At 31.8% G+C, this 18137-nt stretch overlaps 2 protein-coding genes across 2 annotated transcripts in view; one reads left to right on the top strand and one right to left on the bottom strand.

The window, feature by feature from the left end:
* The first annotated feature begins 851 nt into the window (after positions 1-851).
* LOC106468468 (jmjC domain-containing protein 7-like) lies at positions 852-14452 on the top strand. Its single transcript, XM_013928896.2, has 9 exons — positions 852-986; positions 1558-1711; positions 4410-4663; positions 7082-7138; positions 8507-8602; positions 9353-9429; positions 9735-9894; positions 11446-11561; positions 14206-14452. Exons 1-8 carry the CDS (start codon positions 920-922, stop codon positions 11544-11546), a joined length of 966 nt encoding a protein of 321 aa, XP_013784350.1. The 5' UTR covers positions 852-919; the 3' UTR covers positions 11547-11561; positions 14206-14452.
* The window catches only part of LOC106468467 (sodium bicarbonate transporter-like protein 11), a 103594-nt gene continuing 97365 nt past the window's right edge, over positions 11909-18137 (bottom strand). The window contains exons 13-16 of the mRNA XM_022396800.1: positions 17553-17726; positions 15896-16091; positions 14654-14823; positions 11909-14373 (exon numbers count right to left, since the gene is read on the bottom strand). Of these exons, the coding sequence (XP_022252508.1) occupies positions 14307-14373; positions 14654-14823; positions 15896-16091; positions 17553-17726 (607 nt within the window). The 3' untranslated portion in view covers positions 11909-14306. The remainder of the gene's footprint in view (positions 14374-14653; positions 14824-15895; positions 16092-17552; positions 17727-18137) is intronic.

The raw sequence follows: 18137 nt of genomic DNA, 5'->3' as shown, positions 1-18137 counted from the left end.
TAGTCCATTGTGTAGCTTTGTGCAAAAATACAAACAAATACTGTAACACAGTATTATAATAAATGATTTCTTTGTCTTACACCTATAGCAACAAGCTCAAATTCCCCAATGCTTTCAAAAGTGTAAAGATCTGGCTTACAGACAATAAAATGATATAAAAAAACAACATCGACAATGACTAGGTTGACACGTTCACCAAACTATCTTGCCTGAAGGAATTCGTGATTGATACTGTTACGACAGCGGAAGTCATGTGACGCTGGTAACACGTGATGAGTTTCTAGAAGGATCCGGGAACATCACGAATAATCCAGTATTTGCTAGACGCCCTCTATTCCTGTATATAAGCTCGCTGGATAAAGCAAGACAATTAATCGGAATTGAATTGCAGACAGGCAGAGATAGAGACGGACAATTGAGTCAAGCGTTGTAGTGACCGTAAGTAAAGTGCGTGAATCGTTGTGAATAATAGCGTGTGTTTAAGTTAAAGTGACTGTGGAAATTAAGTGTATTGCAAAGTTGTATTGAGAAAGAATAAACTAGTTTTATTTAAGAAAGGACTTGTCTCACTGAAGTTTCATCCGAAAGAAATTATATGGGAAATTAACAAACTTCCAGAGACGCAACAATACACTATAGACTTTGCATCATATTATGGAAACATCTATGTCCGTTAAATGTAATATGAGATAATGGATGTAATTATTACATTGAGTATTCCGAAATTTATGAATTAAGTATCTGAAACTTACTCATTATTCTCATTATTATTAGAGTCAATAATTTTAATTATTTACTTATAATGTAAATAATTCCAAGCGACTACAGGTGGCGATACGTTTTTCCGCAACGGGACAAGTAGACACTGAAAGCAAAGTGAGAAACATAAATCTAATGTAACTTATGTGTATTTAATAAAATGAATAAAAATATTGCGTCTAAAGATGTACTTGAAAGTTTTGAAAAACTATCTAAAGATTTTCTAGGTATATGATGAATTATCAATGTTTTTGCGTGGAATAATAATAACTGAAGCATTTATTTGTTTTTCTAAATCTAATTTCAAAGCATAGTGTAAAGAGTAGTTCAATAAAATATTAGTATTACAATTTTACATTATTATTATTAACACTCTAGATCTAATATTAATAACAGCGATCCCAACCAAAGGTAAAGCTAACTGAAAATTCAGGCATTGTGTTTAGATCTTCTTGCCACTGAGTGAAGGAAACTGATTATATTGATAGAGTTGAGCAAATCCACAGCCCGAATTTCGAGCTACCCCGAATTCTTTCTCTCTTTTTCATTAAATTGATGGGTGTGGCAAAAATTTCGCCCAGTCATACATCGTGCAGGAATCATCCTGTTTGCATATAGACTATTCTTAATTATAATTTTTATAGAGTGTATATGGAAACATTAGTTTATGTTCATTGTAAATGTGAGACGAAACAATGGATGTGATTCTTACACTAATTAGTAAGAATTCAGATGTTTGAAAATAAAACATTGTTTCTATTTTTCATAATTCTGATGGTTGTTATTGTAATTTTACAGAACTAAGCGTAAGTAGTGAAGTGGCATCTGTTGAAAGTTCACCAACACCATTAGAGTTTCTAAAGAAATGGGTAATGCCAAATGTCCCTGTCATATTTCGTCAAGCAGTAACACACTGGCCTGCTCTTAAAAAATGGACTAACCAATACCTGAGGTATGTAAATTTAATAATATTTGTATTCTGATTTCCAGTCTTTTAATATAAACTTTTAATACTGTTAACAGTATTTTTTATTGAACGATTTCCACATAACACACATTCATATTTTGACTGTATGTGTGTGTGTGATGGTAATATTTTACTATAAATTTCATTTTACCATTTATAACGTTCATGATACATTTCATCTTGTATTAAGTTCCTGTTTTGTTGATATGTAGCTGAGTCACATGAATATGTAAGTTGAGAAGGCAAGATAATCAGGCTCTGTTTACATTCATGCATTTTGAAGAATTGTGTTGTGAAAATAAGTAAAATTAGTACATGTAATGAATATTGGCAGATCAGTAATGCTTGATGAATGGTCTTGTTTATAGTAACTAAATCCCATGAAAACTGTGTTTTTTTCAAATTCATATCAGATGACAAGATGTTTATGGAACTTTACTATGGACTTTGGGGATAATATGTGGTTTCCTAGAAATTACAGGAAGTATTAAATATGAACTGGATCCTTCTAAACAATGCCTATAAGTCTGATTTTAGCAAACTGACTAAATTATGAATTCATAAATTGCTGGGGTGATCTCATGAGAAAGGGAAGGTTAAACATAGTCGTACTTTAAGTCTGTTTTCCATTGAGGCTTAGAAAATGTTGTTAGGAGATACTAAGCAATAAAAAAAGAAAATTTAGAGAAGCTATTAAAGAAGAATTATGAATAGGAAAACAGTTCAATTTTATATTGGGTAAGAGACAAAATGTTTCTAGTTTTGTATTTTATATATCTGTTCAGGAAAGACATTAAAGATGTATGAATATTGAATAGCTGAACAGTTAAATTTGGAATTGGGTGAATGAAACAAGATTTCTAGTTTTGTGCTGTGCTTGAAGTTTTTAGAGCTGTTCATGCAGTGATGAGAAATGTAGATGCCTCCAACATAAATTGGTGAAATTTGGAAAAGTATTATATAAGTAGGAGTTTCTATAAATTTTTTGTGATCTCATAAAATTAAAATTGCCTGCATCTCTCTCAAAGCTGGTGTTCTAAGTGAAATAGTCATCAGTAACCCTACATGCACTAATAGGAGTAGTAGTGACTGGTTGTGTTGTTAAACAGATACAATTATTATACAGAAATTTTGTATGTTCAGATTGTTTCTGTTTTTTATCAGCTGTTTATTATGTTTTCATGCAGTCAAGTAATGCTGATGTTATTATTGGTGTTTTTTTTTCTAAGAAGATTATCAACATGTTGGAAATATTGAAGAAAGAAGCTACTAGAAAGATATTTGGTTTTAGTTATTTAAGCTGTCAGAAGAGGTTCAGTACTCTGGAATGCAAAATCATAAAGGGACTTGTTTCAAATTTTCAAAATTATTAAGGGCTTGGATAATCTTTCTGTTGATTGTCTGATTGACAAGATGAAAGGTTAGAAATCAAATTTTAATAGTAAGTAAATAGATTTAAATGCATACATTACCTGTAAATTCTTTATTTGGTTAGTATTATTTTCTTTCCCCATTTGTGGTTTGTATTAGTTTTAATGGTAATATTGTTGGGAGTTAAGGCAGCTTACTGTGAATAGTTTTTGCTTTCTTATGTACTGTGCAGTTGTTCTTATTATGTGGTGTTAACTTCAGTAACACAACTATTTACTGCCTCACATGAGCAGGTGTTACTTTGTCTTACTTCTGTTCATAATTTAATGTTTTTTCTTCATAATTTTCATAGGCTTATCTTAAACTTATTGTTTGAGCTGTGTAAATGTGAATCTTTATTTGACACCTTTTTTATTTATGGAGTTTGTATCCATTTGAATCTTCATATTTTGTGACAGTTCAGTTTTTAATGTGTTCATGAATATCATAGCATTTTGAAAATATACTTCAGACCATGGCTATTTGTTCAGCTAGTTGGATGAATAGTCAGGAGGCTATTTGTTTATAGAAAAATGTAAAAGAAAAATATAAAACTGGATTTTTTAAATATTATTTATCAGAACAGTCAATTTTATATATTCAATTATGTCAAACTTGTTTTAGTTTCATCAGTTATTTATATTTATTATTTATTCATACTTATTGATGCAGATATGTAACTGTGAAAATAGCACAAAACATCTATTAATAGTAAAACTGTTGACTGGTATAAATGCAACTTGCACTTGTATCCTAGGCCTACACTGATGTAAGGTATATTTCTGGGGAAGCACAATTATTATCTAATAATTATAATTTGTTTTCACTAACTAAGGAGTTCTTGTATATGTTCTTTGAGTAAAAAATAAATTTAGTATTAAACACAAATAAACAAGGTTTTCCATCATCTGAATAGTTTGCTGTCGCATAAACCCTAGCTTACAATGTTCACTAACCCTAAATATCCTTACCTTATGTCTTCTCATATAGGAATATTCCTGTAGTTTTAAAACATGTAAAGTTTCAGTGCATCTCTGATTTTTCGTTTAATCTTTCTTTGTCTTACCAATTTATCGGATAAACACTGAGTTAAGAATTTAGAGATTTTATTATAATTTACTACTTTGAAATTTTTAGTTATACCTTTTTGGGTGTGGTTTTATTTAATTTTTTTAAATGGATCTGTTAAGGTATTCAAAAAATACTGAATTGTTTTTATTATTTCAAAGAAAGATTACTGAATATTTGTTTATAAGTATGATTCTGTTTTCAGAGATAAGATAGGGCAGAAAGAGGTGACAGTAGCAGTAACTCCAACTGGTTATGCAGATGCTGTATGTGATGGATATTTTGTAATGCCTGAAGAAAGAAAGATGACAATGAACTCATTTATTAATATATTAGAAGGGCATGGACAAGACAATTACATATACTATATACAAAAACAAAACTCAAATCTCACAGAAGAGTTTGAAGAGTTAGTTTCTGATGTCGCAACTGAATTACCTTGGGCAACCAATGCATTTGGTCAGTACATGCATAGGTATGGCAGTGTAATAGTTGTGTTAAACAGAGTGGAGCAAAGTTACTATACAATTGTTAGTATATGGTCGGTGCAATTATTTTTTACACTTGGTAGCAAGTGAAATATTACAAAGACAATTGAAACCAATTTTAGTTTTATTTATTTCAGAGTAAAACATTAGAAATTAAACTGTCTTTCTAAATGAAAAAACTGTATAGTCTTTTACTCCAACTTCTATATTCATGTTAAAATTTATAAATAGAAAAGAGATAAGCATTTAAACTTATTGGTGTAGAATGTTCCCAATATATTACATTTTCTCATATATCAGTTAATACACTATCAAGTTGGGTGACAAGGTGTACGTTTCCGATACGGTACATTACCTCTATTCACATAAACAGCTATTCTCCCTCAGTGCTGCCCTATATATGCAAAAAAAAATAAAAAAAAATACACATACCACAAGCCTTCTATCTCCCCTCCATTGTAATTGACTGATTCCAATGCGTCTCTCATGCAAATCATCATGTGTCAACCCTCCACCAATAAGAGTGTGACATACTCTCATGATGCATGTGACTCCCCCTGTTCAATTCCACCGAACTATCACTTTGAGTTTTGGATTGTAGTTGACTTGCCACAGGTATGATCCTCTTTCCTACCCCCACATGGATGTTGGTTCCAGGTGGCCTGGGTTTTGGATTGTAGTTGACTTGCTGGTGGTATGATCCTCTTTCATACCCCCATATAAATGTCAGTTCCAGGTGGCCTGGATTTTGGATTGTAGTTGACTTGCTGGTGGAATGGTCCTCTTTCCTACCCTCACGTGGATACTGTAGTTGACTTACCAACAGTATGATCCTCATCCTACCTCCGCGTGGATGTCGGTTCCCAGTGGCATGGGTTTTGGATGTAGTTGACTTGCCATCTATGGTCTGTCACATCCTAGCCACTCTACACCTATGGCACATCCTATTCATTTTACCCACTTTTATAATTTCTGGGATTGAGTTTCATAAATATTGCATGGTTTGGATCACTTTCTGGCCATAGTTCTCTCCCAGTTTGATTTGCTCCTCTGTTTTCTGCCTATATATGCGACATATTTCTACGATGGGCGAAGAGTATACCTGGTTCAGAAGTGGTGCGATTCCCCACATCAGTTCTTAGAATCTGACTATCTCATCTTAAGGAGTGCTTTTTTTTTCTTTCTCCTGCACGGGTCCCTCCACTTATTCAGTGTGGGATTCTAGCTATTTATGTGAGAGGAGGTAATGTACTGTATCAGAAGTTATAATTTTCCTATACTGAAAATGTATTTTCAATAGGTACTTACCTCCTCTCACCCTTCTTACCTACTGAAAACAGGTGCTTCCATCTTCTGCCAAAACTCGAAGTGATAGTGTAGTACAATTGAATAGAGGGAGTCATTTGCATCATGAGAGTATATCGCACTCTTATTGGTGGAGGGTTGACACATGATGATGTGCATGAGAAATGCATTGTAATCAGTCAATTACAATGGAGGGGAGGGGGGATTGAAGGCTTGTGTCATGCATAAAATTTTGTTTTGCATATATAGGGCAGCACTGAAGGAGAATACCTATTTATTTGAATGGAGGTAAGTACCTATTGGCAATACATTTTCAGTGTGGGAAAATTATAACATCAGTTTGACAGTTGTTTTTCAAATGTTCCAATTTTCTGAATCACATATATTCATAAGTTTAAGAATAAGAAAACAGTTGTTAAAATTTGCTGATACTCTTCAATCAGTATATCTGTAAAAAACTTGGCACTTTCAAAAACATAAAACAAAGAGTATTTTCAAAACTTATTTGTTAACAAAGCTGGTAAAAGCACTTTTCATGAAACAGATAAACAAAAAATATGAAATGTGAAAGTTAATATAATATTTTGAATAATATGATGTATATTATTGAACTGTTATATATATATTAGTTTTTTTTTTACTTTGGGTTGTCTGAAAGTTACTTTAGGCCCCTGGTTAATGATAGTCTATAGAACAACAACCTAGCCTGGTGGTTAGGGTGCTTGACTTGCAATCTGTAGGTCACAGGGTCAAATCCCCATTACACCAAACATGCTCGCCCTTTCAGTCATGGGAGTGTTATAATGTGATGATCAATCCCACTATTCATTGGTAAAAGAGTAGCCCAATAGTTGGTGGTGTTAACTAGCTGCCTTCCCTCTAGGCTTTCACTGCTATATTAGGGATGGCTAGCACAGATAGCCCTCATGTAGCTTTGCTCAAAATTCAAACCAAGAACAAGAACCTGAATTAAAAAGGACATATTTTTTCATCAGTTTTATAGATTTGACTTTGATGATTCATATGGTTTTATATTATTCAGTTGCTGCTTCTAACATACCAACAATATGTTTATAATTTTTAGGTGTGGAGCCTGATGCAGTCAACTTCTGGATGGGAGACAAAAGAGCTGTTACTTCAAGTAAGTCTGTGTGAGCCACACTTAACGAATATTGTGTTGCTTTCACCATAAGATGGTAACTTGTTTGTTTGTAAGAAAGCATATAATTAAATTTGTACTTTGTTTTATGCCAGTAAAGATAAGAATGATAATTTCTAAAGTCTGAAGTAAGACATCTGGATGGAGGTTAATTTAGAAATGCTTGATTAAAAATTATTTGTAAAACTCCCTAATTTATTATCTGAACAAACTGATGGTAGGATGGCAGATGCACAAAAGAGTTCAGTGCAAGGACTGCAGTGGTGAAAGTGTTGTTTAGTGAAAAAAAAACAAAAATGAGGAGCTTTTGACCACAAAGTTGAATTGAGTATTAAAGAAAACACTATATGAGACTGGTTTGGAGCAGAGACATAAACAATTAGGGACTTTTGGGATGTGCATTTGACAGTCGATAGAAAAAAATCAGCTGGACTGAAATGATAAGTAATGAAGAGGTGCTTGAGATGAAGGAAGAAAATAGAACCATGAGGTCAGAGAAGGAAGGATTCAAGAGAAATTAATAACCTAGGGATAGGAAAAAGAAAAGTACTGCTGGACTAGTTAAGAGATGGAGGATTGTGTGGTGAAATGGATAGCTGAGCTAAAGGGAGAGTTTGAGGAGATGCTGAGATAATAACCTGTCCTTTGGTCAGTTAGTTAGACACGAAGAGGGCTATACTTTCCTAATTTTTTTATTGTTATATGTTTTCTCAAATATTCAAGTACTTAAGCAAAAGTATGTTGTACATAACCAGCTAGGTGTATGCTGCACACAATTGTGCTTAAGAACTTCTATATATAGGAAGTTAAGTTTGAGATTAGTTTAAAATTACCTTTTCTGTAAACACTTAATAGAAAATCATATATAACAGTGGCAATTGGTGATGTTTGTGGCAAGTGAGACGCATGCTATATAGATGGCTACATTTTTAACCATCTGAAATCAATATATATGTCACATTCTGCAACTTAGTGTCTCTGCATAGCCCATTTTTTAATCCTTGTTGGGCAGTCTGTAACTTTTCCATCTTAGCTCTTCTGTCGAGATGGCAATGGATCATTTTAGCATGCTCAGTGTTCTTTGTTTGAATGCACTTACTGTTTACACATGCAGCAATTAATTAACATTTCATTACAGCATCATAGGTTATCAAAACTAAAACATAATTCATGATAAAAAACAAATGTTTCATTTAAGTGTTCAGATTAGATACATGATCATAGAAGTTCTGTGTGATGCAATGCCTTACCTAACAAGCTGCTACTAATATATAAACTCTTCATAAGTTGGTATCAGTTTATTTTGAACTGCTTTAATTTCTGTATATATACATATTTTTTTTTTTCTAGTGCACAAAGACCATTATGAGAACATATACTGTGTTGTTCGAGGCCAGAAAGACTTTATTTTGATCCCACCAACAGATCTTCCGTGGATTCCTTATGGTATCAGAAACTTGTGTTTTGAATTGTGTTTGTTTGGCTAGGTTATTAATGTTATATTTCTCATCATCTAACAACTTAAACTTCCTACCAAGCATTTTGATTGGTGCATCAATTTAATCCTCTTAACAGTGCCATCTGAATGATTCAAACATATTCACAAAACTTCATTTTTTAATACACCAGTCAAACAAATTGTATTTAATAATTGCAAGTTTAGACCTAAAATTAATAAAGAGCTTAACAGCAAATGTATTTTGACTTATTTTTTCATTTTAGATGATTTGATTTGCTTAATTTCTTTACTTTCAGTATCTTTAATTGTCAAGAAATATACTTTTTAGTTGTTTTGTTTTCTAATCACAGAAATAAAAGTGTGTGATAATTGATAGGAAATTAGGTAAATTAACTTTGGGATGACTGATATTTGGTTATAAAATGAGCAACCTTTTCTAGTGTGTAATCTGCAAAAGAAAGTGATTAATATCTTAGTTTTGTGTGTTTTTAAGAATACAACAAATTTTAGTAATTTATTCAAACTGAAAAAAAATATCTGTCTGATGTAATAGGATAAAATAAATAAAATCATAGCCTGCAAAGTGAAGGGAATGAAGTAGCAACTTTGTCACCATTATATGTATAATAATGATATCTTGTTATGATGCTCATATTTGTTTGCTCTAATATTGGGGGAAAATTAACAAGCTGTACCTCTATTTTAAACTATATTATATACTTTTTCTGCATTTCTAGAAAATTTCCAAGCTGCAGTGTATAAAACTGCTGACAGTGGTCAATTTCACATCGAAAAGGATGAATCAGTTGGTGTTGTAAGTAACTACTAAAATTTTAACCTTAAATTCTCAGCACAATTATAGAGTGGTTAGTAAATGTACAAAGACAAACAGTGTATCTGCCCTAAAGTAAACAAGGTTTTTATGAATTAAATAAATATGACAAGATTCCAGCTGTTCAATAAAATCATTATACATCATCCAAGACTTTTTTGCAGATATTAAAGGTCTGTAAGATTTTCAGATAAACCAGATTTTTAGAATTGAATATTTGATTTCATTTTTTTAGTTTTTGCTACATAAAAAAAAAACAACAGACAACTTGTGTTTTTTCTTGTCAGGTCCCGTGGATACCAGTTGACCCTGAGCAGCCTGATTATCAGTGCTATCCCAAGTTCCAGAGAGCCACAAAATTGCGGTGCACTGTACAAGAAGGAGATGCTCTTTACTTGCCTTCTTTATGGTTCCATCACGTAAGACAGTCACATGGTTGTATAGCAGGTAGGTAGAACTGTTCACAGTTTGGAATGATATGTATCTTATACCAATGCCACTGTTTGATATTGATTCTGGTATCTGTCACCCCATGTATCCAGAGCTGTACTGATTGTTCATAGCATCCTATGTACGATATATATTTTCTGTGTCCCTCCTTAGCAAAATCTAATTTATACTTGCCTTCAAAGATGCAAACTTGCACTCCCATGGATCGGTGTTCTGTGCAGATGCACCGCTCTAACTACCTTCTATATGGCTCTAGCATGTATTTACAAGTTATCTGTTGAACTCAAATGATTATGTGCTATAAAGGGAAACACCCAGGCTCACTGTGAGATATAGTAATATAGAGTTGCCAGTTTATAGTTGAAATCCATTCAGGCAAGTGAATGGGGAAAAGAATGAAACCATTATTACAGATCAGTATTATGTAAATAACTGTAGAGTTATTACTGTGTAACTAAGTTCATTTAGTAGTGGAACTAACTACAGATACAAAGTTGCTGAGTTGACACTTAGGTAGAAGAACTAACTTCAGCCTCATGATTGGTTGTTAATGGAGAAACTAGTGATAGATAGATACACACTTGCAATTTGGCTGTTATGATAAAAATCTATGTTGTATTAGGTAGTACCACAGAAAATATTCAAATACGGTGGACTTTTACACGTATCTAACTATCACTAGTTTCTCCATTAACAACCAATCATGAAGCTGCAGTTAGTTCTTCTACCTAAGTGTCAGCTCAGCAACTGTGTATCTATAGTTAGTTCTACTACTACTGAACTCAGCAGTTAGTTACACAGTAATAACCCTACAGGTAATTGTAGTAGTACTAATCTGTTATAATGGTTTCTTTCTTTTTCTTGTCACTTGCTTGAACATGTATATATGTGTGCGTGTGTGTATTTAAACAAATAATCCTTTTTTTTAATTTTGAAGTTTATTGGAAAATTGAAAAATATTTACTGTATCAGAGGTTGTTTGTAATTTAAATATCAAACAACACTAAGAAATAAATATACAAGAATGCTGTTCAGATTAGTAACTCTTAGCTGTAGTATTGTAATTGCATCTTACAACTTAAAATATTAAAATTTTGTCAAAATTAGCATGCCCTCGAGTGGCTCAATGGTAAGCTTGAGAGCTTATAATGCTAAAATTTAGGCTTTAATTCATGTTATGGGCACAGAGCAGAAAGCCCATTGTGCAGCTTCATGCTTAAACAAAACAAACAGAATTATCACATGAAGTTAATCTGAGAATTAAAAAATAAATAAATTGGTGATGTAATTTTTCCTATAAAAATAGTCTTTCTTCAATGTGAATTTCATTGATTTGTAAATTGTTGTAAAGTTACATAACTATGAATCAAGGTATTGTAAGTAGCTTATTTAATAACATTTAATAAAAGATATTTTTTTACTTGTTTGGAGCAGATGTATTCATATTATAATTTTTTAATGTATATATATTTTACACAGTAATTTGCCTGATGATAAATGCTGCTACACCATTCAATAACTAAAGTTAATATATTCTTTTATTTTTAGTAAACTTCTGGTATGACATGGACTTTGATGTCAAATATGCTTATTTCAAATTCCTGGAGAGACTTTCAAATCTTGTTTTTCCATTAGATCCCACCTCTTAGTGATAGATAATGCCCGTAAGTTTTATTAAAAATACATTGTTATATAAAATTTTGTTTTCTGAGCTGGTATCCTGAATCAAACCTTATTAACGTTTTAAATACACCAACCATGATAAAATACTAACTAACTGTTATGGGATTGAAGTAGCAAAGTAATTTTTATTCATAATCAGATTATGTTAAAAAAAGGTGATGATAGTTTTAAATAAACTTTATTGGAATAATATAAGTAACGTATGGTTTTTATAGCTGTGGTTTACAACTTGCAGCCACCTAGAGATTCCAATGTGCTTCTGCTCACCGTTGTGTATAAAAACTGATTCAGACTTATTGTGTTGTTCCAGATTATAGACTTTCAGAAGGAATTTCAATAGCATTTTTATTTCCCTTGTTTACAATGATTCTGTGTGACTCACCCCAATATTGTACATTATACAATGGAATGTAGTCGAATCACAATATTATTATTCAAACCATACTTAATGGCCCATCTAATAAATGGGACTGGTTTGTTCCTACTTAATAACAACTGCTAAGTATTATTTTGTACTACTTTAAAATAACACCCGTAAGCATTTTTTGTCATGTACATAATTTATATGGGTCATATAATAGCGTTTCTTTTTTTTTTGAAGAATCGCTTTATGTCAGACATAATGTATAACAGTCACTCATCTACAGTAACATATATACATATATATGTATATAGATATAGAACATACTTAATAAATCTATTCCTCCTGTAAGCATTGAATTTAAAGTTACCTATATAATGATAATATAACAGATAAAAAAACACTCCCCCATCCATATATATATATATAATAGTATTCTTTCTCTGACTTCATTTTTTATTCATTTCTGAAGATGTAAAATTTTCTTTCATAACACCATATTACATAAATCTCTTAACTAGCTGATAACAGTCATAACAAAAACAATTATGGCTTGAATTCAACTTTTAGGCTTTACACATATCTTTATATCTACAAATAATATAAAATACATACTTAAAGCTCAAACTACGTACTCAGCAAATATTGGTATATAGGTTATGCCTAAATCACAGTATATATTTACTTAGATCACAACTACCATCTAGTTACACAGTGTCAGTCTTCTAGTTCAAATGGTACAATTGTACTGCTATGAAATCAAAGCTTCAACAATTCAGAACTAAACACCTTCATAAATATAAAAGAGGTTAAAATAAATTTGAAAGGTTTATTTTGATACAGTGAAGGCTATGTATATATAAAGAGCCTGTTGCTTGATTTTTCTTTGCTTAGAATTTGCGATTTACATGTTTTTTGTTTAGTTTTGGAATGCCTGCAGGACCTGAAAAAATGATGTTTATTTTCCTATTTTTTGAAAGTTGTTCCTTAAGTTGTAAAGATCCAGTTGGAGTATACCTGATTCTCACTGATAGAAACAACAAAGAATAACCTCAAAAGAATATAAATATAACAGGATTGTTTATACATTACAGATTGTGAAGTTTAAAGCTATTATGTAATGTAAAACCATTTGGTTGAATGGACAACCATTCCATAAAATGGATGAGTTCACAATGTGGATATGACAAGAGTTTCTCCACCACTATGTCTAGTGCATGGAGGAGACTAGTTTTTTTTTTACAAGAAACTTTACACCTGTTTCTTGGAGCTTATTTAGATGACTAGCTTAAGTACTAATAATTTTACTATTTCAATGAGTACCTGAACAACCTGTTTTGGTTGTTGTTTTAAAATAAGAACAGTTACTTGCAAGATTTTCTGTATGGTTAGTAAGCTTACAGTTCTTCTATTTAAACTCAAAGCTAAAATGACAAATTTTGAATTAACAAAGATACCTTGCATAGGTTCAATCTTTGGCTTAAACTATTATTTTCAGCACTTACTAACAGTAAATTGACTATAACTATCAAGATTCAGACAAATAGAACTATCAAACAATTGACATTAATCTCATCTTTCAACTATTATAACAAGAACAAGTTACAACAAGGCCTATGAAATAAACATTAACTACAACTAATGCTATTAATAATAGAACTCAGCAGCTTTAGAACATTGATACCAGAAAAGACATAGAGACAGATCCTCACAATAAGAATGGCCCTCTAGTGACCAGATTTAGAGCTGATTGCAATTTTTTGAATCTTCCTTGTTACATAACAACTAACTATTAATATTTTGGGGACAGTGAGGCCTATGTAAAATAAACATGCTTTAACATGCTAATATGTACGTCCATATGCATATGGTATGGTTGTTATTAGTAGTGATCAGTTTCAGTCAGTCATTCTATTTTATCAAACCATACAACTTTATCTTAAAGAGAGAAGGCACCACCTATGTATATGGAGATGCAATTTACTGTAAAACCTCAACCATACTTTTATATATGTAGTAGTCACCTCTGCAGGTATATTCCTTATGCATATAGTACATACACATTAACATAGTTTCTATACACCCCAACATTTTTTTTTTCCAAGTAACGTTGATAGGCTGATACTGATGAATGGATAAAAATGAAATAAACACAACAACCTGGGGGGGTCTTTCGATGTGTTTGGTTAATTTTTCTTTGTTTGTCTGTACAAACATCTATGTACAATCTCTAGGACGCATTTTTTTCTTTCATATTTGAGCAGGAAAGGTTCATGGAATGAGTGCTGAACACAGTGCATCAGTTTATTGCACCCCACCCACCTGGAGTGTTTCTTTCATGAATTATTGCAGTTCTGTCTTGGAGTTACTGATGCTCACCATCCAGAGCTTCCAGAAACTTTTCCTGGATAGCATATGGTATCACCTTATGTCTGTAGTGAAAACAAAATAAATTAGTCATTATGAAAAATTATAAATTAACTTCTTCTTTTTTTGTATTTACAAATCAAATTGTAATTGTGATTTTAAATAAACAACAATAACCTACTTTGTGGTCATTTTCCAAAATGTATTGACATTCATTAGGTACTGATGGAACTTAATACAAATGTACTATAATAGGGTTAAGAGTGGATTTAGAAAAATAGATTTCCAAAAATCTGTTGTTTTTTTTTACAGGAAGTAAAAAAAAAATTATATATCCTTCCTTACCTAATAGGTAAAAGTAGAAGTATGATGATAGGGAAGACCATCTTTACATAGGGCCATGGCGAGAAACCAAAGAAACACATAGCGGCCAGTTGAATAACTTGGCATAAGGTAAATACATGAATCTTTCGTTGTGGGCAGCGTCTGATGTAATGATTGGGTGGGTAGGCAGTCTGTAATAATGGAATTTGAAACTGATTTTAATCTATAACAATATATTGCTAGTTCAGCAAAAAAATACACATTTTCAAGAATCTTTGTTGTGTTTTCTTTCAGTCAGTTTGAAATTCAAATACAAAAAAAAAAGCATACACTAAAGAAAAAGAAAACAAAATGTCTTTGTAAAAAGAGAATTAAAGATGTTTTAATAAAACAGGTCATGTGAAACAAATGTATTGATCAATCTCCATAAAGAGCAAACAGATATTTTGATATACCCATGGCAAGGAACATTGATAAACCTGTGGAAAGGAAAATGGACACATTTATATACATTTGGATGTGACTACAGCCATATTTATAAACTTGTTAACATAACATGCCACTAATGAGGGACCATTTGTTCCTTCAAGGCGTCCTCTTGTCTACCCTTTAGAAAAGTAAAAATGTAGATCCACCCTTTACTTTTCAGGAAATCATTGACCCCCCTGGTGTCAGTAATGAGTACCAATACATGTGGGGAGATAGTGATGAACATGTTCTCCAGAGATGGATACTTTTATTATTCAAGCACACCATTTTACCTGTCAATAACATAGTTACAATGTAGTGCTTTATAAAGAATACTGATTACACATACTATTCTCTTTGATTTTAATTCTGTACAGAACAATATAACAAATGTTTTCTGAAGATGATAACATTATAATCGAACCTATTCACCTCAGGTTATATGAAACATTATATGTTGAGATAAAAGAAAAGTTTAAGTTTTGTTTAATCAAATTAAAAAGAAGAAATAATATCATAGTGTGGAAAAATGGGATAAATGAATTATGGATGAGGAGATAGGAATGATAAAAGAGAAATATGGCAAGATGCCAGTGAAGAAAAATATGGTAAGAATAATGAAAAAACCATAAAGAAATAAAACTATGAGATTGTAAAGTAGCATAAATAAAGAGAAGCTTATAAAAATATCATGTAAAAACAATAATAGGAGATTTGGCAACAATAGAGGGTATTCAGAAGAAATGCAGCAGTGAGTAATATAAAACACAAGAAACAATGATATTCTATATAAACCTGCTCTGTGAAGAGCAGAGTAATTCTTTCAAACATCTGGTTGCCATTCAGTGAAGTTACAGCCATGTAGAGGAAAAGTCCATTCAGAACAGCAGTTGGAATGTAACCTAGTGGGTATGGTAGTAAGAACATTGACAAACCAATCAGGATGTGAGATGCAATACCAGTCAGCCGTGTTTCTCTGACTTTGACAATTCTGTAAGTACCAAAAAAAAAAGCATTTTAGAACTAGTATCATTTGTTATGGCATTGTTCTTAAAGCCTAAACATAAGGAACTTTTTTATGTATATTTTTTACACTACTCAAATAGTTACAGGTAGAAAAAATAACTTTATATCAACATAATGAGAAACAATGGTTTTCTTTTTCAGGGGACAGAGACATTGAAGAAAAGAACTATTCTTTCTTGTAACACTGGGATACAGATATATTTTATTTATATTTATTTAATTAGTTGAAAAAGTAAAAAATATTTCTTTCATTATCACTTCTTCTAGTTATGAAATGGTTTTAATAAACTAAACATAATCATATTTTGTGTATGTGAAGCAGTGGACAATCTCACATTATTGTACAGCATAAACTAATATGAAACTCTCAATAGTTAGTATAATTGGTGAATATGCATTTTTCTGTTACAGTACTATGAGCAAGGAGATAAACATATAAGACTTAAATGGTAAGAAGTGTTTTGCATTATTTTTTTCACATTATAACTGTTTGGCATTTAAAAAAAACAAAGATAAAACACATCATAATCACAGTATTTACATACTGTAAAAATATACCATTGTAACAAATAGTTTAAGAGAAAAGTGATACAAGATAGTGACGTTTTATTTAAGAAAAACATATCGGTGATAATGATTGAAAGTTTTAACATGTTATCTTTATGCATCTGACATAATCTGATGGTTTTAGTATATTTTGGAATGAGTTCAAGTAGCTGTCTTAGTCAAGAGTGCACATTTAGGCCAGGTAAGGTTACCATAAGATTAATAATCCACTTATTCAACTGTTGTTTACTACTATTATATAAGTGCTGTGATGGAGAGAATTCATGAATAAGCCAGTTAAGATCTATGGTACAATTTATTAACTATTGCATACTGCTATTATATAAGTTCTGTGATGGAGAGAGTTCATGAATAAGCCAGTTAAGATCTATGTTACAGTTTCTCAACTATTGCTTACTACTGTTATATAAGTTCTGTGATGGAGAGAGTTCATGAATAAGCCAGTTAAGATCTATGGTATAATTTCTCAACTATTGCTTACTGCTGTTATATAAGTTCTGTGATGGAGAGAGTTCATGAATAAGCCAGTTAAGATCTATGGTACAATTTCTCAACTATTGCTTACTGCTGTTATATAAGTTCTGTGATAGACAGAGTTCATGAATAAGCCAGTTAAGATCTATGGTATAATTTCTCAACTATTGCTTACTGCTGTTATATAAGTTATGTGATGGAGAGAGTTCATGAATGTTGAATGTTGCGTGCGCAGCTTTTCAAATGGGAGACAGACGAACGCTCGGACAGACACCGCAGTTCGCAATATATATATAAAATATTTTCCCTACTGTCATCCTTAGGTTTTTAGTGTTATAAATTAGTCTGAATGTGTATTTGAAGTCATTAAAGAATTATAACATACATCTCGTAGATGTGTCCTTGTTCAACACGTTCCTCGACGTCTGCTAAACTTCGAACATGAAGTGGTGAGTGTGGTAAAACGCCATGCATCCACGGAAGCCCGAACAAGGAAAGAAACCCGTTTAATATACCCACCACAAAGAGGTCCAGGTGGTAACCCGGGCCTTTCTTCAACCTAAATATATGGAATATAGTATATAAAATATGGACTTTTATTGGCCAGTTAATTAAGACTCTCTGATTTTTTGTTGTTAGTCTAAAAAGTTCATGTATTCCAGAAGCTTCACTTACTGAATCAGTTGTTAATATCTCTTTGTTGTCTATACACATTGTTGTTGTCTTTGTTGATTTCACATTTATCGAATCAGTATTGTTTATTTCCGGTATTTTAATGTACTTCTATGAAGAACTAGACAATGCCTTGTTGTAAAGTTGTGTTTACCACATCTATTTGGTCGTAGTGTTATAAATGATATCAAACACTTAGTTACTCATATTGTTATAAATGATATCAAACACTTAGTTACTCATATTGTTATAAATGATATCAAACACTTAGTTACTCATATTGTTATAAATGATATCA

This window comes from Limulus polyphemus, unplaced genomic scaffold (assembly GCF_000517525.1).
Source record: "Limulus polyphemus unplaced genomic scaffold, Limulus_polyphemus-2.1.2 Scaffold3017, whole genome shotgun sequence".
Taxonomy (NCBI): domain Eukaryota; kingdom Metazoa; phylum Arthropoda; class Merostomata; order Xiphosura; family Limulidae; genus Limulus; species Limulus polyphemus.
This window is presented reverse-complemented; position numbering and strand designations above follow the sequence as displayed.

Bases quoted from the DNA above. Each gene is read 5' to 3' on its own strand.
- LOC106468468 (XM_013928896.2), top strand. From the start codon at position 920: ATGAATAAAAATATTGCGTCTAAAGATGTACTTGAAAGTTTTGAAAAA. The intron at 7,139-8,506 runs GTAAGTCTGTGT...TTTTTTTTCTAG, and splicing joins CAAAAGAGCTGTTACTTCAA to TGCACAAAGACCATTATGAG. The intron at 9,430-9,734 runs GTAAGTAACTAC...TTTTCTTGTCAG, and splicing joins AGGATGAATCAGTTGGTGTT to GTCCCGTGGATACCAGTTGA.